The sequence below is a fragment of the Heterodontus francisci genome, chromosome 16, assembly GCF_036365525.1.
Source record: "Heterodontus francisci isolate sHetFra1 chromosome 16, sHetFra1.hap1, whole genome shotgun sequence".
NCBI lineage: Eukaryota > Metazoa > Chordata > Chondrichthyes > Heterodontiformes > Heterodontidae > Heterodontus > Heterodontus francisci.
The window spans coordinates 88,030,090-88,052,360 of NC_090386.1; the positions used below are offsets into that span (position 1 = coordinate 88,030,090).

The 22,271-nt window shown below is 43.3% G+C and overlaps 1 protein-coding gene across 1 annotated transcript in view; it reads left to right on the forward strand.

Annotated features, from left to right (window-relative positions):
- hm13 (histocompatibility (minor) 13) overlaps positions 1-22,015 on the forward strand; it is a 70,865-nt gene extending 48,850 nt beyond the window's left edge. The window contains exon 12 of the mRNA XM_068048584.1: positions 18,443-22,015. Coding sequence (XP_067904685.1) covers positions 18,443-18,527 — 85 coding nt within the window. The 3' untranslated portion in view covers positions 18,528-22,015. The remainder of the gene's footprint in view (positions 1-18,442) is intronic.
- Positions 22,016-22,271: the final 256 nt, after the last annotated feature.

The window sequence follows — 22,271 nt, forward strand, 5'->3', positions numbered from 1 at the left end:
CATTGCCAGGATCGACTGTGATGGAACGAGACGTGCATGAAAGTGGGATTTTTTTTTTTAAATTTGAGATTGCATTCTCTCCTGAAAAGGGGAAGAAAATGATTTAAACACTTTTTTTTTTTTCAATGTAATTTTATCATTTTACTTTCTTCCCCCAAGTAAGATGCACACATCTCTGATCAGGCAGACAGAGGGCTCTTTGCTGGCTAAGTCTCTTCGTAATTTTCCTCAACCAGATCCAATCTGAGTTGAGTGTGGAATATGTGAAGGAGCCGAGTGAATTGGTGATCCTTTGTTTTTCCTTTTCATCTTTCATAAGGAAAATTGCAGTCTCTCTACTTGTGTCCCCAAGCTGTTTGGGGGTCTGGAATTGTGGAGAAGGATTAGGAGAAATTTCTCAATGTACAGGGTTGCTAGAGCATGAAGTGGTTTACCACATGACATGATTTGAGATAGATATCACTTCACATCTTTTTAAAGGATAAATATTTGTAAGAGAAAGATGTAGATGGGGAGAGAGCAAGGCAGTGGGATTAATGTTGGATTGCGTCAGCTCTTTGGCACAATGGACCGAAATGATTTTCTTCTATTCTGTATTTAATTTTTTTCCTCCCTGTTCTTTCCCTCCCTTTTTGTTTTTTGCTCTTTCTCTCTTTCTCCCCCCCCCCCCCCGCCTTCTCTCTTCCTGCAGCTGTTTGTCTCTCACTCATATCTATAACATCAGTCCTGCTTTGAAGTCTCAACTTCAAATACTGTCACATGCATTTCCATCTTCATGCATCTCCATTGCACTGAAAATAAGACTTGTTACACAAATTTTCCTACACTTAACTCATTCTATCCCAGTACATCAAAACTATAAAAAAAATACCCTTTATTAATCTTCAAACTTTTAAGATCCAACTTCAGGCCACCTAATCACTTTTCCCTGTTTTAATTTATTCAATTCTGATGGTGCCTTACATTATGGGTCTTAGCCCTTAATCTTGATGCCAAAGGGGGTGAAAAACACTGATCTCTATACCACTAGAACATCTTCAGCTAAAATTGAACTCTGTGTACAGAGAAAGTGAAGTATAGCTCTAAGTTGTTTAAGCATCAAGCGATACCACTGTTGCCACTGGGAAATTAACAGTACCATGATATTTCTGACACTAAAAGAAAAACTGAGTGCTAGACAACTGAAATACAACTGGAAAAGCAGGGAATGTGCATCAAGGTTTGTTAGCAGTTAATGTGTTTGAGGAAAAAGTAGGTTAGAATGTCAGGTGGGATCCTGCATCTGAAACTGAAATATTAATCTGCCTTTCTCTTTCAGGTGCTGAATGACCAGTGTGTTTCCAGCATTTTCTAATTGTCTGTGTACCTGCATTTTAAAACTGACAATTCTTTTAAAAACTTGGCTGTACTTAACATCCAGTGGATCAAAATCTTATCTTTAATGATTTACCTAATTCCTTTTGAATACACAGTTGGGGAATCAGATGCAGCATAAATTAATGTTTGTGACTGTGTGATCTTCCCATTTAACGGTTTGTAATCTGGTACTGTGGCCTCACTAAGCTGGAATTTTAGTGAAACCAATATTTATAGTTCATCTTGGGCAGTCAGCAAGCCAATAACTGATACTGCCATTGAGTTTCCGATGAATCCTGTCTCTCTCACTTCTAATTGTTTTTGTTTATGCTTCCCCCTGTTGCCTTAGAGTCATAGAGAGATACAGCACTGAAACAGAATCTTCGGCCCACCGAGTCTGTGCCGACCATCAGCCACCCATTTATACTCATCCTCCATTAATCCCATATTCCCTACCACATCCCTACAATTCTCCTACCACCTACCTACACTAGGGGCAATTTACAATGGCGAATTTATAGATCAACCTGCAAGTCTTTGGCTGTGGGAGGAAACCGGAGCACCCGGCGGAAACCCACACGGTCACAGGGAGAACTTGCAAACTCCGCACAGGCAGTACCCAGAACCGAACCCGGGTCGCTGGAGCTGTGAGGCTGCGGTGCTAACCACTGTGCCACTGTAGCTAGTTGTCTCAGTAAATCACTTGCTGGTTTGAAATGGGAGGGAGAATGGAAAGTCAGTTGATCATTGTGCTACGTGCACCCAATGAAGTGGAAACAGAATTCACAAACAGCTCTGGAATTGTCTTCGACTGACTTGCTTAGAGGAGGGTGCCAAGATGTGACTGGTTGAGTTGCCAGCATGGACACAATGGGCTGAATGGCCTCCTGTGCTATAATGGTTCTATGTGCACCAAGGGAAGAGAAATTATTGGAGCAATAGAACCAGAGGTGAGATGAGAATTTTATTTCCTGTCTGGTGTTATGATCCGGAATGTACTGCCTAAGGAGGTGGTTGAAGCAGATCCAATAATAATTTTCAGATGGGAATTTGATAAATAATGCAAGAGGAAATTTTGCAAGACAATGGGAAAAGGATGGGGGAATGGTACGGATTAGTTCTTTCTAAGCTGCCACATGCACAATGGGCCTTTTCTGCTGTACCAGTCATAGTCATTGCAGCACTGAAGGAGGCCATCGAATTCATGTCGGTTCTCTCTGTAGTGCAAGCTGTTCCCCTGCTTTTATTCCTGTAGCTCTAAGTTTATTTCCTTCAAGTGCCCATTCAATTTCCTTTTGAAATCCTTGATTATCTCCGATTCCACTACTATTTTTAGGTTGCAAGTTCCAGATTACTAACACTTGCTGTATTTTTTTAAAAAAAGGTTTCTCCTCGCAACCCCCTTCTCCATTTAAAAAAAATTCTTCCTTGGGGTGTGAGTGTCACTGACAGGGCCAGAATTTTATTGCCCATTCCTAACTGCCCTTGAGAAGGTGCTGGAGAGCCACCTTCTTGAACCACCTGAAGTCCATGTGGTGTAGGCACACCCATAGTGCTGTTAGAAAGGGAGTTCCTCGTTCTTGACCCGGAGACAGTGAAGGAATGGTGATCTAGTTCCAAGTCAGGATGTTGTGTGGCTTGGAGGGGAACTTGCAGGTGGTGGTGTTCCCATGCGTCTGCTGTCCTTGCCCTTCTAGGTGGTAGCGGTTCTGGGTTTGGAAGGCCCTGTTGAAGGACCCTTGGCGAGTTGTTGCAGTGCATCTTGTAGATGGTACACACTGCTGCCACTATGCGCCAGTGGTGTAGGGAGTGATTGTTGAAGGTGGTGAATGGGGTGCCAGTCAATTGGGCTGCTTTGTCCTGGATGGTGTCAAGCTTCTTGAGTATTGTTGGAGCTACACTCATCCAGGCAAGTGGAGAGTATTCCATTACGCTCCTGACTTGTGCCTTGTAGATGGTGGATAGGCTTTGGGGAGTCAGGAGGTGAGTTGCTTGCTGTAGAATTCCCAGCCTCTGACCTGCTCTTGTAGCCACAGCATTTATACACCTGGTCCAGTTCAGTTTCTGGTCAACGGTAACCCCCAGGATGTTTGTGGGGGATACAGCGATGGTAATGCCATTGAATGTCAAGGGAAGATGGTTAGATTCTCTCTTGTTGGAGATAGTCATTGTCTGCACTTTTGTGCCATGAATGTTACTTGCTACTTATCAGCCCAAGCCTGAGTGTCCTGCTCTTGCTGCATGTGGGCGTGGACTGCTTCAGTAACTCAGGAGTCTCAACTAGTATTGAACACTGCAATCGTCAGCGAGCTTCCTCACCTTATGACTTGATGTAGGGAAGGTAATTGATGAAGAAGCTGAAAGATCACTTTTGCCCACAACCTTAAATCTGTGTCCCCTAGTCCTTGTACCATCAGCTAATGGGAACATCTTTTCTTTGTCTACCTCATCTAAACCTTTCCTAATCTGTACACCTCTATCAAATTTCTGTTCAATCTCCTTTATCTAAGGAGAGCAACCCTAGTTTCTCCAACCTAACCTTGTAGCTAAAATCCTTCATCGCTGGAACCATTCTGATAAATCACCTCTGTATCTCTCAAGGACCCTTGCATCCTTTCTGAAGTGTGGTGACTGGAACTGGATGCAACACTCTAGTTGTGGCCCTAACCAAAACTTTATTAAGGTTCAGCATAACTTCCCTGCTTTTGTACTTAATGTCTCTATTTATGAAGCCCAAGATCTCACCTGCTTTGCTAATTACTCGCAATATGTCCTGCCACCTTCAAAGACATGAGCCTCCTGGTCCCTCTGTCCTTGTATGCTCTTTGGAATTATGCCATTTGGTCTCTATTGTCTCCTATCATTTCTGCCAAAATGTACCATCTCGTGCTTTTCTGTATTAAATGCCATCTGCCCCTTCTGCTAGCCTGTCTATGTCCTGTTGCAATCAATTGGTGTCATCTACACTGTTTGCCATGCCTCCAAGTTTGGTATCATTGGCAAATTTTGAAATTTTACTCTATTCCAATATCCAAGTCAAAAAAAAAAAGCAGCACTGCCCCATGGGGAACACCACTGTCTCCATCCTGCAGTCTTAAAAAATGACCATTTACCATGGCTCACTGTTTTCTGTCCTTAAGCCAGTTGTTTTTAACCAAGTTGACACTGACCCTCTATTCCATGAGCCTCCATTTGTTAACCAGTCTTTTTATGTGGTACTTTGTCCAACACTTACTTAAAATCCATATAGACAACATCCATTGATTTCTCTTCAACTGTCTCTATTACTTTATCAAAAAATTAAGTTGGATTAGTCAAGCATGATCTACATTGCATCTACAAATCCATGCTGGCTCTCTTTTTAATTCAAATCTCCCCAATTGCCCATTGATGATTTCCCCCCCCCCCCCCCCCCCCGATTATTGTTTCTAAAACCTTACCCACCACTGATAAACTGACCAGCCTGTCAGTACTAGGAATGACCTTGCACCTTTTTTTGAATGAGGTTCACATTTGTCACTCTCCATTCCTCTACATCTTCCCCGTATCAAGGGAGGATTGGAAGATTATGGCAAGCCCTTCTGCTATCTACACTCCAGGATCTAAGTCATCTGGACCAGGCGACTTATCAACCCTAAGCATAGCTAGCTGTTCCAGTATACCCTTCCTATCTTTTTTTTTTATTCTCACACCATCCATTACCTCTATTATGTGCACTTCTACCGACATTTTGTCAGCATCCTCTTCCTTAGGAAGCACTGATACAAAGTGCTCATTAAGTATTCGAGCCATGCCCTATGCTTCTAAGCAAACATTGCCCTCTTTGTTCCTAATAGGACCCACCTGCCTCGTACTAACTGCTTACTATTTATATGCTGATGGTAGATTTTTGGGTTCCTTTTTGTTAACTGCCATAATCTCTCTTCGCCAGTCTTATTTTCCCCTTCACTTTCCCTCTCAACTTATTGTATTTGGCCTGGTTCTCACTTGAAGAATTCACTTGACATGCATACACTTTTTTTTGTTTCATCTCCTCTATATCCCTCATCATCCTTACCTTTCGCCCTTGTTGGAATGTCCCTAGCCTGTACCTGAAAGATTTCCTTCTTCATTACTAATCTAATTCTTGTGATACAATGCTCACTCTTGCCCAAGTGTTCTCCCACAGATACTTGGTCCACTTGGCCCACCTCATTCCCCAGCACCAGATCCAGCAATGCCTCCTTCCTAGTTAGACAGAGAACATACTCTGATCAAGGAAGTTCACCTGAATACACTTGTGAAATTCCTCTCCACTTCTTACCCTTTACCCAAATATCAATTGGGATGAAAGTAATTAAAGTCCCCCAGTATGACCACTCCATAGTTCTTGCACATCTTTCTGATTTCCTAACTGCACAGTGGTGTACCTACCCCACATGGACTGCAGCAGTTCAAGAAGGCACTCACCGCCATCACCTCGAGCAATTCGAGATGGGCAAGAAATGCTGGCCTTGCCAGCGACACTCGCATCCCATGAACAAATTTTTTTTTTTAACTTTCCCTGCAGATTTACTATTCTATCTCTCAATATTTGGAGGACTATAGAGTACCCCAATAGTGTGATCATACTCTGATTCTCAACTCCAACCAATTGGATTCTGTCCTTGCCCCCTCCAAGATATCCTCTCTTTCCATCTTACCAACACTACAATGTCTTCCCTGATCAGTACTGCCACTCCACCACCTTTTTTTTTTTTCTTCCCTATCTTTTCTGCACACTGCGTATCCTTGAATATTTATTTAAGTGCCCAGTCCTCACCATTTTTAACTGCATTTGTTATTGCCACTGCATCGCATTCCCACATAACTATTTGTGCTTGTAGCTCACCAACCTTATTCATCACACTGTGTGTTTACATACATTAATACCATTCTATGAAAAATGAGAAAGAAAAGATATTGTGTGACAGGTGAGGAACAGTGAACTGCAGAGCTCCACTGGTGGAGACCAAAGAGCCTTTCCGGCTATTTGTCCTTTTGCTACTATTGCTATCCTACAGACTTGGGTCTCCACCTGGTTATGCTTCCCTCTTCCTCTTTCTTCACCCCAACCTCTTCCTTCCTGACCCCCAAAAAACACATTTCTCCTCTGCAGTAATTTTTTTTCTCTTTTGAAAGTGTTTCTATCTCATTGTTGGATTGAGTGTGAAGCTAGCTTCACACACATCATAATCTTTCTTTATTTTCCCCACAACCCATGCAAGCAAAGCGTCTGCTTTGATTGCACACTCAGCACCTGATTGATGCCTCGCCATGGCAATGGGGAAAGAAAGGAAGGCAAACATAAATGACCCAGAAATTACAGATACCATCTCAATACCATTAGGGAAGGACCACATGTGGCCCTCTGATTCAGATGGCAGAAGGAAATGCCCTATTTCCTATATCTGTTCAGAGTTCACAAATACATCTTGGGTCAGATGTGTCCTGTAACATCACAGGTGCATTTGATCAATAATTACCATTAAGGTGGTGGCAATATAACCTCCATAGGCTCAGCTTTAAATTGAATCCATGGGGAAGGGCAAAGTTTGAATCACCTGATGGGCAAGCTGCAGTCTTTCCGCCAGTGCTCAAAAGTAACTTTTCCTGCAGCGCATTTTCAGTGTGACTATATTTTGCAGCAAAGTTTTGTTCTGTCACCTGAGTTTCTGTCTCCAAACTAATGCTTCATCTAGCAGTTTAGTTGTGAATTCTTATCCACCTGTCCCTTCGTTGGGCTGATTAATGTATGTGTGTGTTGTATAGCTCTCAAATATGTGTGCTAACCTCATACAGATAATGACAGGTCAAACTGTCTTGCATGACCACCTCTTAATCCATATTGTCTCTGAAGAGACATAAAGGAGAAACTGAATTATGGAATAGAAAATAAAAACAACAAATTCTGAAAATGCACAGTCTCCATCATCTGAATTGCTGGAGAGTGAATGTCTGGAAAAGTAGATTATAACTTGTGAGCAGCAGATTGAATCTGTGATTCTGGTTCCAATAGAGAAGCTGGAAATTATCCATCCTGTATTTTAAAAATTGAGATGGAACACATTTTGTGTAAGGTTACAGTCTGAATCTAAAAAGATCAAGTGTTGCAGACTTGTGGGAGTAATTGGCAGGTTTCAGAATCTGCTGTGTTGTAGACAGCAGCAAGTCCCAAGCACCAGCGCCTTGCCAATCAAAAGGAAGGGCATGTTGGTCGAGTTGTCTTTGTCTTGCAGCTAATCTGCAAAATAAGATGTGGAAAATTTTGCCTTTTTTGTTTTTTTAAAGAATTGTCAAGCTAAATTTGTGGTGACTAACCATCTCGGAAAGCAGTTATTGGAGGGAAGGAAATGCTTATGATGCAATTAGGCTGACTTTTTCAAGTTTTTATTTTACAAGTTCCCAAGTTTGACCTTCACTGGTGAGTTAGCTGATCTCAGCCAGAGCAGCAACAGGAGCACGACTAGCTATATAATCACCGCCTGTTGGAAATACTTGTGTGTGGGTATTGGATAAACACAAGATTGGACTTGGCTTTGAAATTCTCTGCAGCCAAAATAGCCTGTTGACAGTCATTGTCCAGGTCTGACTTGAGTGAAAAACAGAAGAGTGACTGCTATCTGGGTTCAAGGACAGTTCCTTCAAGAGGAGGGGATGAAGATTGAAGAAGCGGGTGGTGATGGTGGGTTGGAAAGCTCTATGCCATAAATGCAGCTCAACTGATCTTTTTATTTGCTGCCGTGCCTGTTCTAAGTAGGAAGGTCCTAGGTTCAGTGCAGAGCTAGCTGGTGTAAGGTGGGAGAGCAGTGCCCCGGACTATGGGGATGGAGGGAATTGGCCATAGTTCCTATTTCTGATATCTATCCGGTAATCCTGGCTCTAGAAAATGCATCTGTGGATGTTGAACGAGAAGTGGATCACCTTCAACTGCAATGAGCCCAACCCTCTCCTTTTTTTTTTTTTTTTCCCCCACCATCCCCAAAAAGGTCAGTTAGCTTAATACTTTTAGATTTAACTCCTTTTAATTGAGATTGGCTTATCAAATGAGCAAAAAATTCCATTTTATTTTTTTGGAGGGTTAATAACCAAATAGATGTAATTGAATCATTCTGTTACAGCCTGCCAGTGTTTCCATGTAGCTGTCACTTGGTCCGAATAAGCATTCCATTGCTAAAGGAAATTTAGCTGTTCAGCAGTAAATGTTATGCTCCAGACAATGTGAACAAATTCTGGATCAGTCTGTTGATTCCCACAGGCAGTTGCACACAAGTGTAATCATAACTGCATTTTCTTTCACAAGTACCTTAAACCACAGTGGGCTGTCAGAAAGGCCATCCACTCTCTCTGGGCATATAAGATCTTATGGTGCTACATGAAGAGCTGGGAGTCCTCCTAGTACTGTATTGCGTATACTAGCATGGTGGTTGAGGGTTTAGTATGAAAGAACGAGTTGGTGATGCAGAGGTTATGATAGGTACACAACTCAAGCAGTCTCTGTCAATTCTCATTCATCCTTCCAATGCCATAGCGCCCAAGGCAAGGCACCAACTCGTTCTGTCATACTAAGCCCTGTCACCAGGTTTCTTGGAGACACCCAAGATCACGTCGTTGGCACCAGCTGGACCTTTTCGTCACAAGGCGAGCCTCTTTAAACAGCGTTCAAATCACATGCAGCTTCCACAGTGTGGACTGCAACACCGACCAGTCCCTGGTGTGCAGCAAGATTAGACTCAAACCAAAGAAACTGCATCACTCCAAGCAGAAGGGCCACCCGCAAATCAACACCAGCAGAATTTCTTATCCACAGCAGTTACGTAAGTTTCTAAATTCACTTGAAAAAGCCCTTCAAAACACTTCTGCAGGGGATGCAGAGACCAAGTGGGCCCACATCAGAGACGCCATCTATGACTCAGCTATGACCACCTATGGCAAATGTGTGAAGCAGAATGCAGACTGGTTTCAATCTCACTTTGAAGAGCTGGAACCTGTCATAGCCGCTAAGCGCATTGCACTGTTGAACTACAAGAAAGCCCCCAGCGAGTTAACATCCGTAGCGCCTAAAGCAGCCAGAAGCGCTGCACAAAGAACAGCCAGGTGCTGTGCAAATGACTACTGGCAACACCTATGCAGTCATATTCAGCTGGCCTCAGACACCAGAAACATCAGAGGAATGTATGATTGCATTGAGAGCTTTTGGGCCAACCATCAAGATCACCCTTCTCAAATCTAAATCAGGGGACACAATCACTGACCAACGCAAACAAATGGACTGCTGGGTGGAGGAGATCTATCTAGAACTGTACTCCAGGGAAAATGTCACTGAGACTGCCCTCCATGCGGCCCAGTCTCTGCCAGTCATGGAAGAGCTGGACGTACAGCCAACAAAATCGGAACTCGGTGATGCCATTGATTCTCTAGCCAGTGGAAAAGCCCCTGGGAAGGACGGCATTACCCCTGAGATAATCAAGAGTGCCACGCCTGCTATACTTTCAGCACTCTACGACTGCTTTGCCTGGGACAAGAGAGCAGTACCACAGGATATGCGCGATGCCAATATCATCATCCTCTATAAGAACAAGGGTGACCGCAGTGACTGCAACAACTACCGTGGAATCTCCCTGCTCAGCATAGTGGGGAAAGTCTTTGCTTGAGTCACTTTAAACAGGCTCCAGAAACTAGCTGAGCATGTCTACCCTGAGGCGCAGTGTGGCTTTCGAGCAGAGAGATCCACCATTGACATGCTGTTCTCCCTTCGCCAGCTACAGGAGAAATGCCGCGAACAACAGATGCCCCTCTACGTTGCTTTCATTGATCTCACCAAAGCCTTTGACCTCGTCGGCAGACGTGGTGTCTTCAGACTACTAGAAAAGATCAGATGTCCACCAAAGCTACTACGTATCATCACCTCATTCCATGACCATATGAAAGGCACAATTCAGCATAGCGGCGCCTCATCAGACCCCTTTCCTATCTTGAGTGGCGTGAAACAGGGCTGTGTTCTCGCACCTACACTGTTTGGGATCTTCTCCCTGCTGCTCTCGCATGCATTCAAGTCCTCAGAAGAATGAATTTTCCTCCACACAAGATCTGATGGCAGGTTGTTCAACCTTGCCTGTCTAAAAGCGAAGACCAAAGTACAAAAAGTCCTCATCTGGGAACTCCTCTTTGCTGACAATGCTGCATTAACATCTCACACTGAAGAGTGTCTGCAGAGACTTAGCAACAGGATTGCGGCTGCCTGCAAAGAATTTGGCCTAACTATCAGCCTCAAGAAAACGAACATCATGGGACAGGACGTCAGAAATGCTACATCCATCAATATTGGCGACCACGCTCTGGAAGTGGTTCAAGAGTTCACCTACCTAGGCTCAACTATCACCAGTAACCTGTCTCTCGATGCAGAAATCAACAAGCGCATGGGAAAGGCTTCCACTGCTATGTCCAGACTGGCCAAAAGTGTGTGGGAAAATGGCGCACTGACACAGAACACAAAAGTCCACGTGTATCAAGCCTGTGTCCTCCGTACCTTGCTCTACGGCAGCGAGGCCTGGACAACGTATGTCAGCCAAGAGCGATGTCTCAATTCATTCCATCTTTGCTGCCTTTGGCGAATTCTTGACATCAGGTGACAAGACCGTATCTCCAACACAGAAGTCCTCGAGGTGGCCAACATCCCCAGCATATACACCCTACTGAGCCAGCGGTGCTTGAGATGGCTTGGCCATTTGTGCCGCATGGAAGATGGCAGAATCCCCAAGGACACATTGTACAGCGAGCTCGTCACTGGTATCGGACCCACCGGCCGTCCATGTCTCCGCTTTTAAAGATGTCTGCAAATGCGACATGAAGTCCTGTGACGTTGATCACAAGTCGTGGGAGTCAGTTGCCAGTGATCGCCAGAACTGGCGGGCAGCCATAAAGGCGGGGCTAAAGTGTGGCAAGTCTTAGCAATTGGCAGGAAAAAAGACAGAAGCGCAAGGGGACATCCAACTGTGTAACAGCCCCGACAACCAACTTTATCTGCCGCACCTGTGGAAGAGTCTGTCACTGTAGTATTGGCCTTTATAGCCACTCCAAGCATTGCTTCACAAACCACTGACCACCTCCAGGCGCTTACCCATTGTCTCTAGAGATAAGGAGGCCAAAGAACAAGAAGAAGCATAGTGGTTATGTTACTGGATCATTAATCCAGAGGTCTGGACTAATGATCCTGAGACATGAGTTCAAATTCTACCATGGCAGCTGGGGAATTTAAATTCATAATTAAATCAATCTGGAATTAAAAAATAGCATCAGTAACAGTGGCGATGAAATCTCCAGATTGTTGTTTAAAAGTCCATCTAGTCTCATCGACAGGTTTGCGTCTGCCTGCAATGAATTTGGCCTAACCATCAGCCTCAAGAAAACGAACATCATGGGGCAGGATGTCAGAAATGCTCCATCCATCAATATTGGCGACCACGCTCTGGAAGTGGTTCAAGAGTTCACCTACCTAGGCTCAACTATCACCAGTAACCTGTCTCTAGATGCAGAAATCAACAAGCGCATGGGTAAGGCTTCCACTGCTATGTTCAGACTGGCCAAGAGAGTGTGGGAAAATGGCGCACTGACACGGAACACAAAAGTCCGAGTGTATCAGGCCTGTGTCCTCAGTACCTTGCTCTACGGCAGCGAGGCCTGGACAACGTATGCCAGCCAAGAGCGACGTCTCAATTCATTCCATCTTCGCTGCCTTCGGAGAATACTTGGCATCAGGTGGCAGGACTATATCTCCAACACAGAAGTCCTCGAGGTGGCCAACATCCCCAGCATATACACCCTACTGAGCCAGCGGTGCTTGAGATGGCTTGGCCATGTGAGCCGCATGGAAGATGGCAGGATCCCCAAAGACACATTGTACAGCGAGCTCGCCACTGGTATCAGACCCACCGGCCGTCCATGTCTCCGTTATAAAGACGTCTGCAAACGCGACATGAAATCGTGTGACATTGATCACAAGTCGTGGGAGTCAGTTGCCAGCATTCGCCAGAGCTGGCGGGCAGCCATAAAGACAGGGCTAAATTGTGGCGAGTCGAAGAGACTTAGTAGTTGGCAGGAAAAAAGACAGAGGCGCAAGGGGAGAGCCAACTGTGCAACAGCCCCAACAAACAAATTTCTCTGCAGCACCTGTGGAAGAGCCTGTTACTCCAGAATTGGCCTTTATAGCCACTCCAGGCGCTGCTTCACAAACCACTGACCACCTCCAGGCGCGTATCCATTGTCTCTCGAGATAAGGAGGCCCAAAAGAAAGTTCACTAATTTCCTTTTATGGAAGGAAATCTGCCCTCTTTATTTGATCTGGCCTTTTTTGTAACTCCAGACCCACAACAATATGGCTGACTCTTAAATGCCCTCTGAAACAGCCAAGCAAGACACTCTGTTGTATTAAAACTATGCAACTTTCACACTGAGTGCAGTGGCTCACTACCACCTTCTCAAGTGCAATTAAGGGTGGCCAATGGCGCTCACATCCCATGAATGAATTTCTTTCAAAGATAGGCCAAATCTGGAGTGGAACTATTTGAACTATCTTTGGGGCAAAGTGAACTTGAAATAAGTCTCCTTGGGTAGAATAAAATAACTTTCTAATGTGATGAATTGCCATATATGGAAAGAAACACTTGCATTTATGTTGCACCTTTCACAACCTCAAGACGTCCCAAAGCACTTTAGACTTAAAGGTATATCATGGGCTGTAGGCTCTGCTGTAACGTAGGAAATGCGGCACCCAATTTTGCACACAGCAAAGTCCTATGAACAGTGTTGAGATATTGATCAGGCAATCTGTTTTATTGATGGTCGAGATTAATATTGGCCAGAATGCTGGGTAGAACTGCCCTGCTCTTCTTTGAATAGCACTTTTTTCACATCTACCTGACGGGTAGAAGCTATAGTTACATCTTAACTTCCCCACATGAGTTGCCAATCTGTTCCCTGCAGAAAAGAAAGTTTGAGGACTGCACTTTGTATACTACTTGTGAAATTGGATGTAGAATTTCATAGAATCATAGAAAGTTAACAGCACAGAAAGAGGCCACTTGGCCCATCGTGTCTGCGCTGGCTGAAAAGAAAAAAAAGCCACCCAGTGTCATCCCTCTTTCCAGCACTTGGTCCGTAGCCGTGCAGGTTACAGCAGTTCAGATGCACATCCAGGCACCTTTTTTTTAAATGAGATGAAGTTTTCTGCCTCTACCACCCTTTCAGGCAGTGCATTCCAGACGCCCACCAAGGAGGACCTCTCTCATGCAATTACATCCTTTCTGTAACGAGGTGACCAGCCAGAACTGCACAGTACTCAAATTGTGCCCTAACTAATGTTTTATATAATCCCAGCATAGCCTCCCTGCCCTTCAATGCCTTGGCTAATAAAGGAAAGGATTCCATTTGCCGCCTTAACTACCTTATTGACCTGTCCTGCTACCTTCAAGGATCTGTGGATATATACTCGAAGGTGCCTCACTTGCTGTACACCTCTCAGTATTGTCCCATTTAATGTGTATTCCTTTGACTTGTTTGACTTTCCCAAATGCATCACCTCACACTTCTGTGGGTTAAATTCCATTTGCCACTTTTCTGCCCACCTGACCAGTCCATTGATATCTTCCTGCAGTCTACAGCTATCCTCTTCGCTATCAACCAAGCGGCCAATTTTTGTGTCGTCCACAAACTTCTTGATCATTTCCCCCCCCCCCCCCCCCCTACGTTTACGTCCAAATAGTTAATATATACTACAAAAAGCAGGGGACCTAGTACTGAGCCCTGCAGAACCCCATTGGAAACAGCCCTCCAGTCACAAAAGCACCTGTCAACAATTACCCTTTGTTTCCTGTCGCTGAGCCAATTTTGTATCCAGCTTGCTACATTACCCTGGATCCCATTGGCTTTTATCCTTGCCAAAAGCCTTGCTAAAATCCATGTAGACCACATCGACTGCACTACTCTCATCAGTCTCCTTGTTATTTCTTCAAAGTTCAATGAAGTTAGTCAGACATGACCTTCCCTTAAATCCATGCTGATTATCCTTGATTGATATGCGCCTTTTTAAGTGACAGTTTATCCTGTCTCAAAATTGATTCTAATAATTTGCCCACTGCTGAGGTTAGACTGACTGGCCTGTAATTTTTCGGACTGCCCCTGACTTCCTTTTTAAACAAAGGTACAGCAGTAGCAGACCGGCAATCCTCCAGCAATGAGGATTGGAAAATGATGGTCAAACCTTTCGCTATTTCCTCCAGCCTGGGTACATTTTGTCCGGCCCTAGTGATTTATCCCCTTTTTCAAGGATTCTAATTCCCTTAATACTTCCTCTCTCCCTATATTTATCACATCCAATACTTCACACTCCTCTTCAACTACAGTGCCTGCATCGTTCCCCTCTTCTGCAAAGACAAACGCAAAGTATTCGTTAAGAACCATATCCACATCTTCTGTCTACACATAGGTTACCTTTTTTGGTCTTTTATGGGCCCTACTTTTAATGTATTGACAAAACATCTTTGGGTTATCCTTGATTTTACTTGCCAATATCCTTTCTTGTCGTCTTTGCTTTCTTAATTTCTTTTTGATTTCACCCCTCCACTTTCTGTACTCCTCTCGACTTTCTGCAGTATTGAGTTCCCGGTGTCTGACATAAGCTTTCCTTTTCTACCTTATCTTACCCTGTATGCTCCTTGACATCCAGGGGGCTCTAGATTTGGCCGTCCCACCCTTTATCTTTGTGGGAATATGTTTACTTTGAACCCCTTGAATCTCCCCTTTTGCCTCCCACTGCTCTGACACTGATTTACCTTCAAGTAGCTGTTTCCAGTCCACCTTTGCTAAATCACACCTCAGCTTAGTAAAATTGGCCTTACTCCAATTTAGAACTTTAACTCCTTTTCTGTCTCTGTCCTTTTCCATAATTATGTTAAAACTAACTGAATTATGATCACTGCTACTCCTTCCACCTGCCCAGCTTCATTTCCTAAAACTAAGTCCAGAACCATGCCCTCTGTCGTTGGACTTGCTACATACTGATCAAAAAAGTTCTTAATGCATTTCTGGAATTCTGTTCCCTCCATTTCTTTCACATGAAAACTATCCCAGTTAATATTGGGGTTGTTAAACTCCCCTACTAATACTGCCCTATTGTTTTTGTACTTCTCAGATTTGCCTACATATTTGCTCTTCTATCTCCCTCTGACTGTTTGGAGGTATATAGTACTGTGACAGTCCCTTTTTTGTTCCTTAGCTCAAATCCATATAGGCACATTTGATGATAACATATCATCCCTCTTCACAGCTACAACTGTTTCTTCAACCAAAATTGCCACTCGCCTCTTTTTTTTGTATCCCCCTCTCTGTCTCATCTGAAAACCCTTTAATCAGGAATGTTGAGCTGAGAGACTAAAACTGGAGGCTGTAAACATCAGAAGTCACCAATAAATCCAGAACTGCTTTACCAGGAGAGTGGTTAGAATGTGGAACTTTACCATATGGAGTAGTAGAGGCGAATGGCTTTTACGAGGAAGTTGGATAAGTGCATAAGGGAAAAAAGAATAGAGGATATGCAGGTAGGGTGAGAGGCGGCTTGTGTAGAGCATAAGAACCAGCACAGACCAGTTGGCCTGAATAGCCAGATCCAGTGATGTAAATTCTATGTAGAGTTGGTATAACTGAGACCTTGGAACAGATTAGCTGTCTGCTTTTTGAGTTTTGGAGTAGTTTGTGGTATCGGGAGGGAAAAAGACAAATTTGGTTTGTACTGGCACTGCTACAGTTCCAGACGTTTCCAGAGTGTCTTGGGTGTATCACGCTGTCCTCTTGTGTTGACCTCCATGTTAGCTGAACTGATCATATGGCATGTTCAACGATAGCAGCAAACCTAATCTCAATACAGTGTTGACCAGTCAGCAGTTTCTAAATCTTAGCAAGTGTTTGGTGTAATTAACTTCAGCCTTTGGTGAGTGGTTGCAGAAATGGGGTTTCATTGCATCAGAAAAACTGAAGACAACTGTTTGTACACAGCACATAAGCCTTCTACAATTTGCATTTATGCCGCATCTTAGTAAAACATCCTACGTCACCTCACAAGGAGCATTATCGGACAAAATTTGACACTAAACCACATAGATATTAGGACAGGTGACCAAAGCTTGATCAGGTTTAGATTTTAAGCAACGTCTTATAGGTGGAAAGGTTTTGTGAGGAAATTCCAGAGTGTTGGGCATAGGCAGCTGAAGGCATAGCCACCAATCATGGATGTGGAAAATCAGGGATGTGCAAAGTTCTAGGAGGGTTGGAAGAGGTTATAGATGGGGAGGGGCAACTGCATGGAGGGATTTGAAAACATGGATGAGAATTTTTAAATCGAGGCATTGCTGGAGCAGAATGCAAAACAATGGATCCAGATGTAGTTGTTTAGTTTAGTTTAGAGATACAGCACTGAAACAGGCCCTTCGGCCCACCGAGTCTGTGCCGACCATCAACCACCCATTTATACTAATCCTACACTAATCCCGTATTCCTACCACATCCCCACCTGTCCCTATATTTCTCTACCACCTACCTATACTAGGGGCAATTTATGATGGCCAATTAACCTATCAACCTGCAAGTCTTTGGCATGTGGGAGGAAACCGGAGCACCCGGAGGAAACCCACGCAGACACAGGGAGAACTTGCAAACTCCGCACAGACAGTACCCAGAATCGAACACGGGTCCCTGGAGCTGTGAGGCTGCAGTGCTAACCACTGCGCCACTGTGCCGCCCAATGTTGCATTGTGAAATTTCATTTATTCTGAGTTTCTGCCTGTTTGAATTGTTTTGCAGTTAATCTGAACAGGTATCCCTATTTTGGTCAACTTTATTCTGGTTGGGGGGGTGGGGGAAGTTAGGGTCAATTCATTGCACTGGTAGTCATTTTTGTTTTCACCCTCTTTCTGCAGAAGAACAGACTAACAGCTTCTTTCGTTACTCCCCCACCTATGATACTTTCCTTCCTAACCTAAAGGTGTACTACAGTATAGTCCCACAGGTCTCTGGAGCCTTCCAAGTAACTTGCCCAAGTGTCCATTCTGCATTTGTGAATCTGGGCTGGCTGTTGGACCCAACATTTTCTCATACCCAAGCTTGTCCTCCACCTATATCGATGCATGTGCACTTTGCAGCAAGAGTCACTGAGTCAATATTGGGATGAGAGGCTGGGTATACTCTCTGGAGTTTAGAAGGACGACAGGTGATCTCATTGAAACGTACAAGATTCTTAAGCTGGTCAGGTTGGACGCTGAGAGGTTGATTTCCCCTGGCTGGGGAATCTGAAACACGGGCGCAAAGTCCCAGAATAAGAGGTCAAGCATTTTGGACTGAGGAGAAATTTCTTCACTCAGAAGGTTGTGAATGCTCTATTGTTGCGTATATTCAAGGCTGAGATGCAGATTTTTGATCTCTCGGGGATTTGAGGGTTATGGGAGCAGGTGGAAAAGTGGAGTTGAGGCAGAACATCAACAATGATCATATTGAATGGTGGAGCAGGCTTGAGAGGCTGTTACAAAATAGGAGCATCAGTAGACTGTATGTATTTATGGGAATGGAAACCCTGGCTCTGCTTTCTTTCCCTAGCCTAGGGCTGCTGAGGTATCCGAGTTGCTGCAGAGCTGAAGAGATTGGGTAAGTTGGGATACTGAACAGAAATCAAAGCCAGGACCTTTTTTGAAGCACTTGGGTGTCTTTTCCTAGTCAGGTTTTTGGAGAAGCCTTACTTTTTTTTTTAATTGTCTGGTTCAAGAAAATTAATGGGCCCAGTTGCTGCCCTCCTGCAATTTCAAAACTTGATGTGTTATTGATGTCAAGCAAAAGTGAAGTGCTTCATCAAAGGAGACAGAAACTTCAGAGGGCTAGGGATCATGCTGCCTCATCCATTCTAACTCCTGGTAGTCAGGGTTTTGGAGGATAACGGAGAAAAGAAAGCAGTTCACTTTCTAAGTATCAGCATTGATTTTGATGACTTTCCAGATGTCTTTAACTTCCATCTCATTTCCAAATGCAGGTATGAAGAAAAAGCTGCCCTTGGCGACAAAGAGCCTTTGGATGAAGCCACAGACGATCTGAAAGAAAACAAGAAGGAGCAGTAACAGGAGACATCATGGAGCAATCAACTTCTTTACAAGAAATCCTCACTCATAACTGCCTGTTTTGTGTTCATTTTGTGCAGATACCTAATTGTACTGCCTTGATCATATGTGTCTTGTGTCCTTGGCAACTTATGGGGAAACAAAAAAAAGTATTTTATTACATCATGCTACAGTGCTAGTTATTCAGTTCTTCTTGGGTGTTTTCTATGAATGTGCCAACTGATTGTTTGTTTTTAAAGGAAAGAAAAACTGAGGGGGTTGCACCAGTGCCTATCTGTAATTTTTAAATTTATTTTGAATGGATTAAAGTGATCATGACACTTTTTGAATTCAAAGGCACCAGTATTTTTGTTTTGTTTTGCAAACAAATGCAGAAAACTTAAATTTTAAACAGCTGTACACAATACATTTTATAAAGTTTTTTTTAAACTCGGCTTTTTTTGTGACTGCTTTCGTTCATAGACTCCTGTGTGTTTTTAAAAGGGAATTTAGGGTTTAAATGGACAGGGTTTTTTAAAAAATACTGTAACTAATGATAGTTACCGTGCACAACCTTGACAGCACACAACATCTAAAACAGATTTTGCACTGTTTAATCAGAAAATGATTGGGTGTTAACTGCGGATAGATACTGTAGTTTTATAGGTAACCTATATGCTGGAACTACTTTTTCTTTTAACTAATGGACCACTTTCATTTTTCCCGCATTTGTTTGTTAAACAAAGATGATCTGAGCTACCTATACAAGTGGCAGCAGATGAGATGCACAGATTAACAGCAACTTTATTTTTTTTTTTAAATTCCTGTGTAGGTTTGAATTTCACAGACAGCATAACTATCAACTGAAATATCTCCAATGTGCATCTGTACTAGCCAAGGAAGTGTTAGTCTGACTCATTCAGCATAAGTGTTAACACAGGGTTAAAAAAAAAAGTATGTAGTGGCACTATGTTGCTAAATGAGTGTGTATCATGTCTGTAGAATTGTTTGTAGCTTATGGAGAAACTGGAGTTTGATGCAGTGCATGTAGCAGTTGTATCATTCGACTTTTTGTGTTCTGTTTTTTCTTCCTCTTTCTTCCACACACCCCAGGAAGGCAGTGACTGATCCCAACCCATCAGCGTACCCCTCAGAGCCTCATCCAAGTGGGTCATTCGTATGTGAGCCTGGACTGCAGGTGTTCGGGGTGCACTGATGGTGGATGGGGAGGGGGTCCCCATCTTCACCCGATGCCCACACATGTGCAGGTTTCAGCTGAGGCAAGCGGATGGTGATCAGCACAAAGAAGCACTTTTCTGGGGTGGGCAAAAGAAGGGTTCAGTTTTCCCCTCCGCTTGGAATGCTGGAACAAACTGAAGTTTTCAGACCACCAAACTCAACATACACCAGGATTCAAACACTTCTTCCTGGTCAGTGTCATTCAGTAACACACCTTATAATGTCTTTTAACCAAGTGAACTGTTGGGAAATTCTTAATAGATTGCACAAAATCTCCACTGCTATCACAGTGTGGATCAAGCCCGTTTACAATGAATCCTGTTTTTTTTTTTTTGTTTAGGATAGACTTTGCTAACCTTTCCAATACGTTCTCAGTTTAGGCCAAGCAATGCTATCTTGGCTTTTTCTGGGCTTATACTTGCCACTGTCTGTTACATCTTGGACTGTTGAGGGAGCATCTTCTGAGAGCTCTGATAACATCCAGTGCTCTTGAGCCTGGTGCTTTCCTGCACGTTGGGATTTTGGTTTGTTTCTTTCTGTGTGCTGATCCTTTGAATTTTCTTTATATTCTGCTACCTGTGTACTTTGTGCTTGAGAGTGCGAGTTGAGCTTTAACACTTGGACTGGACCTCCAGGTAAAATAAGAATCTTCAGTATTAAAGGGACAGGTTAGTTATATGCTACGATGGGGCAAGGAGCTAGAGGTTTTACTAAATGACTGGGGTGCGATGAGCTGAAAAGCCTTCCTGATCTGTCTTTTGTCTTAGAATTTGTTTCCTCTGCAAATCTGAATTATGTTTTAATTTAAAAACACCAGTTCTTAAATGTAGTGCCACTAGCTTTACACTTTGATCTGTGATGAGAGGATATCGGCAGTCTTGACTAATACCTTTATGGTGAATACACCATTTTAGAGTTCATGAACAGAATTTCAAAATCCATGCCCAATTTGCCCTTGTTTTGTATCCAGACTTTAAAAAAACAATTGCAGCATTATTGTGGGATTTGGGAATCCAGGGAGTGTGTTGGTCTTTTGGATGGGCAAGAGATACTGTAATTTGAAGATGTTAGAGAGGAGGGGGTGTAAGACTAAGATAGGTTCCCCTTTTAAATATTTTCTCAAAGCAACTATTGAAATTTAGTATTTCATGCCTCTCTTAATCTTTAACCACTTTCTCATAGAGAGGGATAAATGGTGTTGCTGAAAACCATTTCTTGTGAAATGGTAATAGTAACTTAATTCCAGAATGACATTATAGGTGTCTGCTAGATTTTTTTCCTGAGCAAGTCCATTGGGTTAAACTGCTTGGGTTCATTGTCTGTTTTAATATGAAGTGTTTCAAGGTGACAAACTTTTTTTTAAACTTTCAGATAGTTAACATTAGGGATAGGCGATGTCCAAGGAAGCAGTAACTTCACAGAATACTGGTGCCCCTGAATGCTCAGTACACACAGGCAGTTATGTTGCTGTAACACTGACATTGAAAAGTCTGCAGTACCACGCGTTGCTGAATTGGGTATTGTTCAGCAATCTGACTAGCCCACAGGATAGCCGTTGTAGGAAATGGGGTGGGGAAGATAGAGTGTCACCCTAATGCAGTAGTGGGTGCTCATGTGAAGCTAGGACAGAGTGCAGGGAGCTGTACTTAGTATCTTATTGTGCTGCACCTGATAAGGTGCTTAATTCTAACATTGGATGCTCAGTGTTTTTTGCCCCACGCTGACATCCTTCCACTTGATCACATTTGTAGCTTTAAGATAAAATTATATATAGCTGGAGTCCTCCCAATTCTGTAGTAAAATGGCCCAGGCAGATGATGGAGATTTTCTTTTTGGTGTGGGAAGGGTGTATGGGGAGATTTTATTTTTTTGACTTGTACATTTAGCTGAAACTCACTTTAAGAATGATGAGTTAATGATTACATGTATTGCATCTGAAGCTCCTTGCTTGATGCCTGTCGAATCCTTTTTAATTTTCATTCTTTTTATCCTAAATGAAGGGGTTAGTCATTGCAGTGTGTTTTAGATTGGAGGTTAGGTGTGGTTAAAATTTTAAAAAGTTGTTCTAACTGAATGGGATTCAGTATTTTTTAAATGCTTCCGCTCTTTGCTCGCATTCTGGCATCTGTCCTTTTTTTCGCACCCCCCCCCCACCGCACCCCCCAACCCCCCAGCTTTTTCATTATTGTAGTGAAACTGGCTTCTCATGAGAAGCTGTGATCAATTTGCAATAAACTGTGGCATGCACCACTGTCAATAAGCATTAAAAATTGCTGCCGTTGTCTCATTTATTCCTTGGCACAGTGTGAGTTCACTTGAGAAATCCTATCTCAAAAAAAACCCATTACAGGCTTCACCCACACTCAAGGCAAGATTGGTAAAGGCATTGTGTATTTAAGCTATGTTGAGTAAAAGGTGCATTGCAATCTTTGTAGATCTCCGCTGGGGCGACATTGCAGTTGACTTTACTGCCTGGGGCTAGATCTGTGGAAATCTGCCCAGGCTTCCTATTCCTGGTTGCTATTC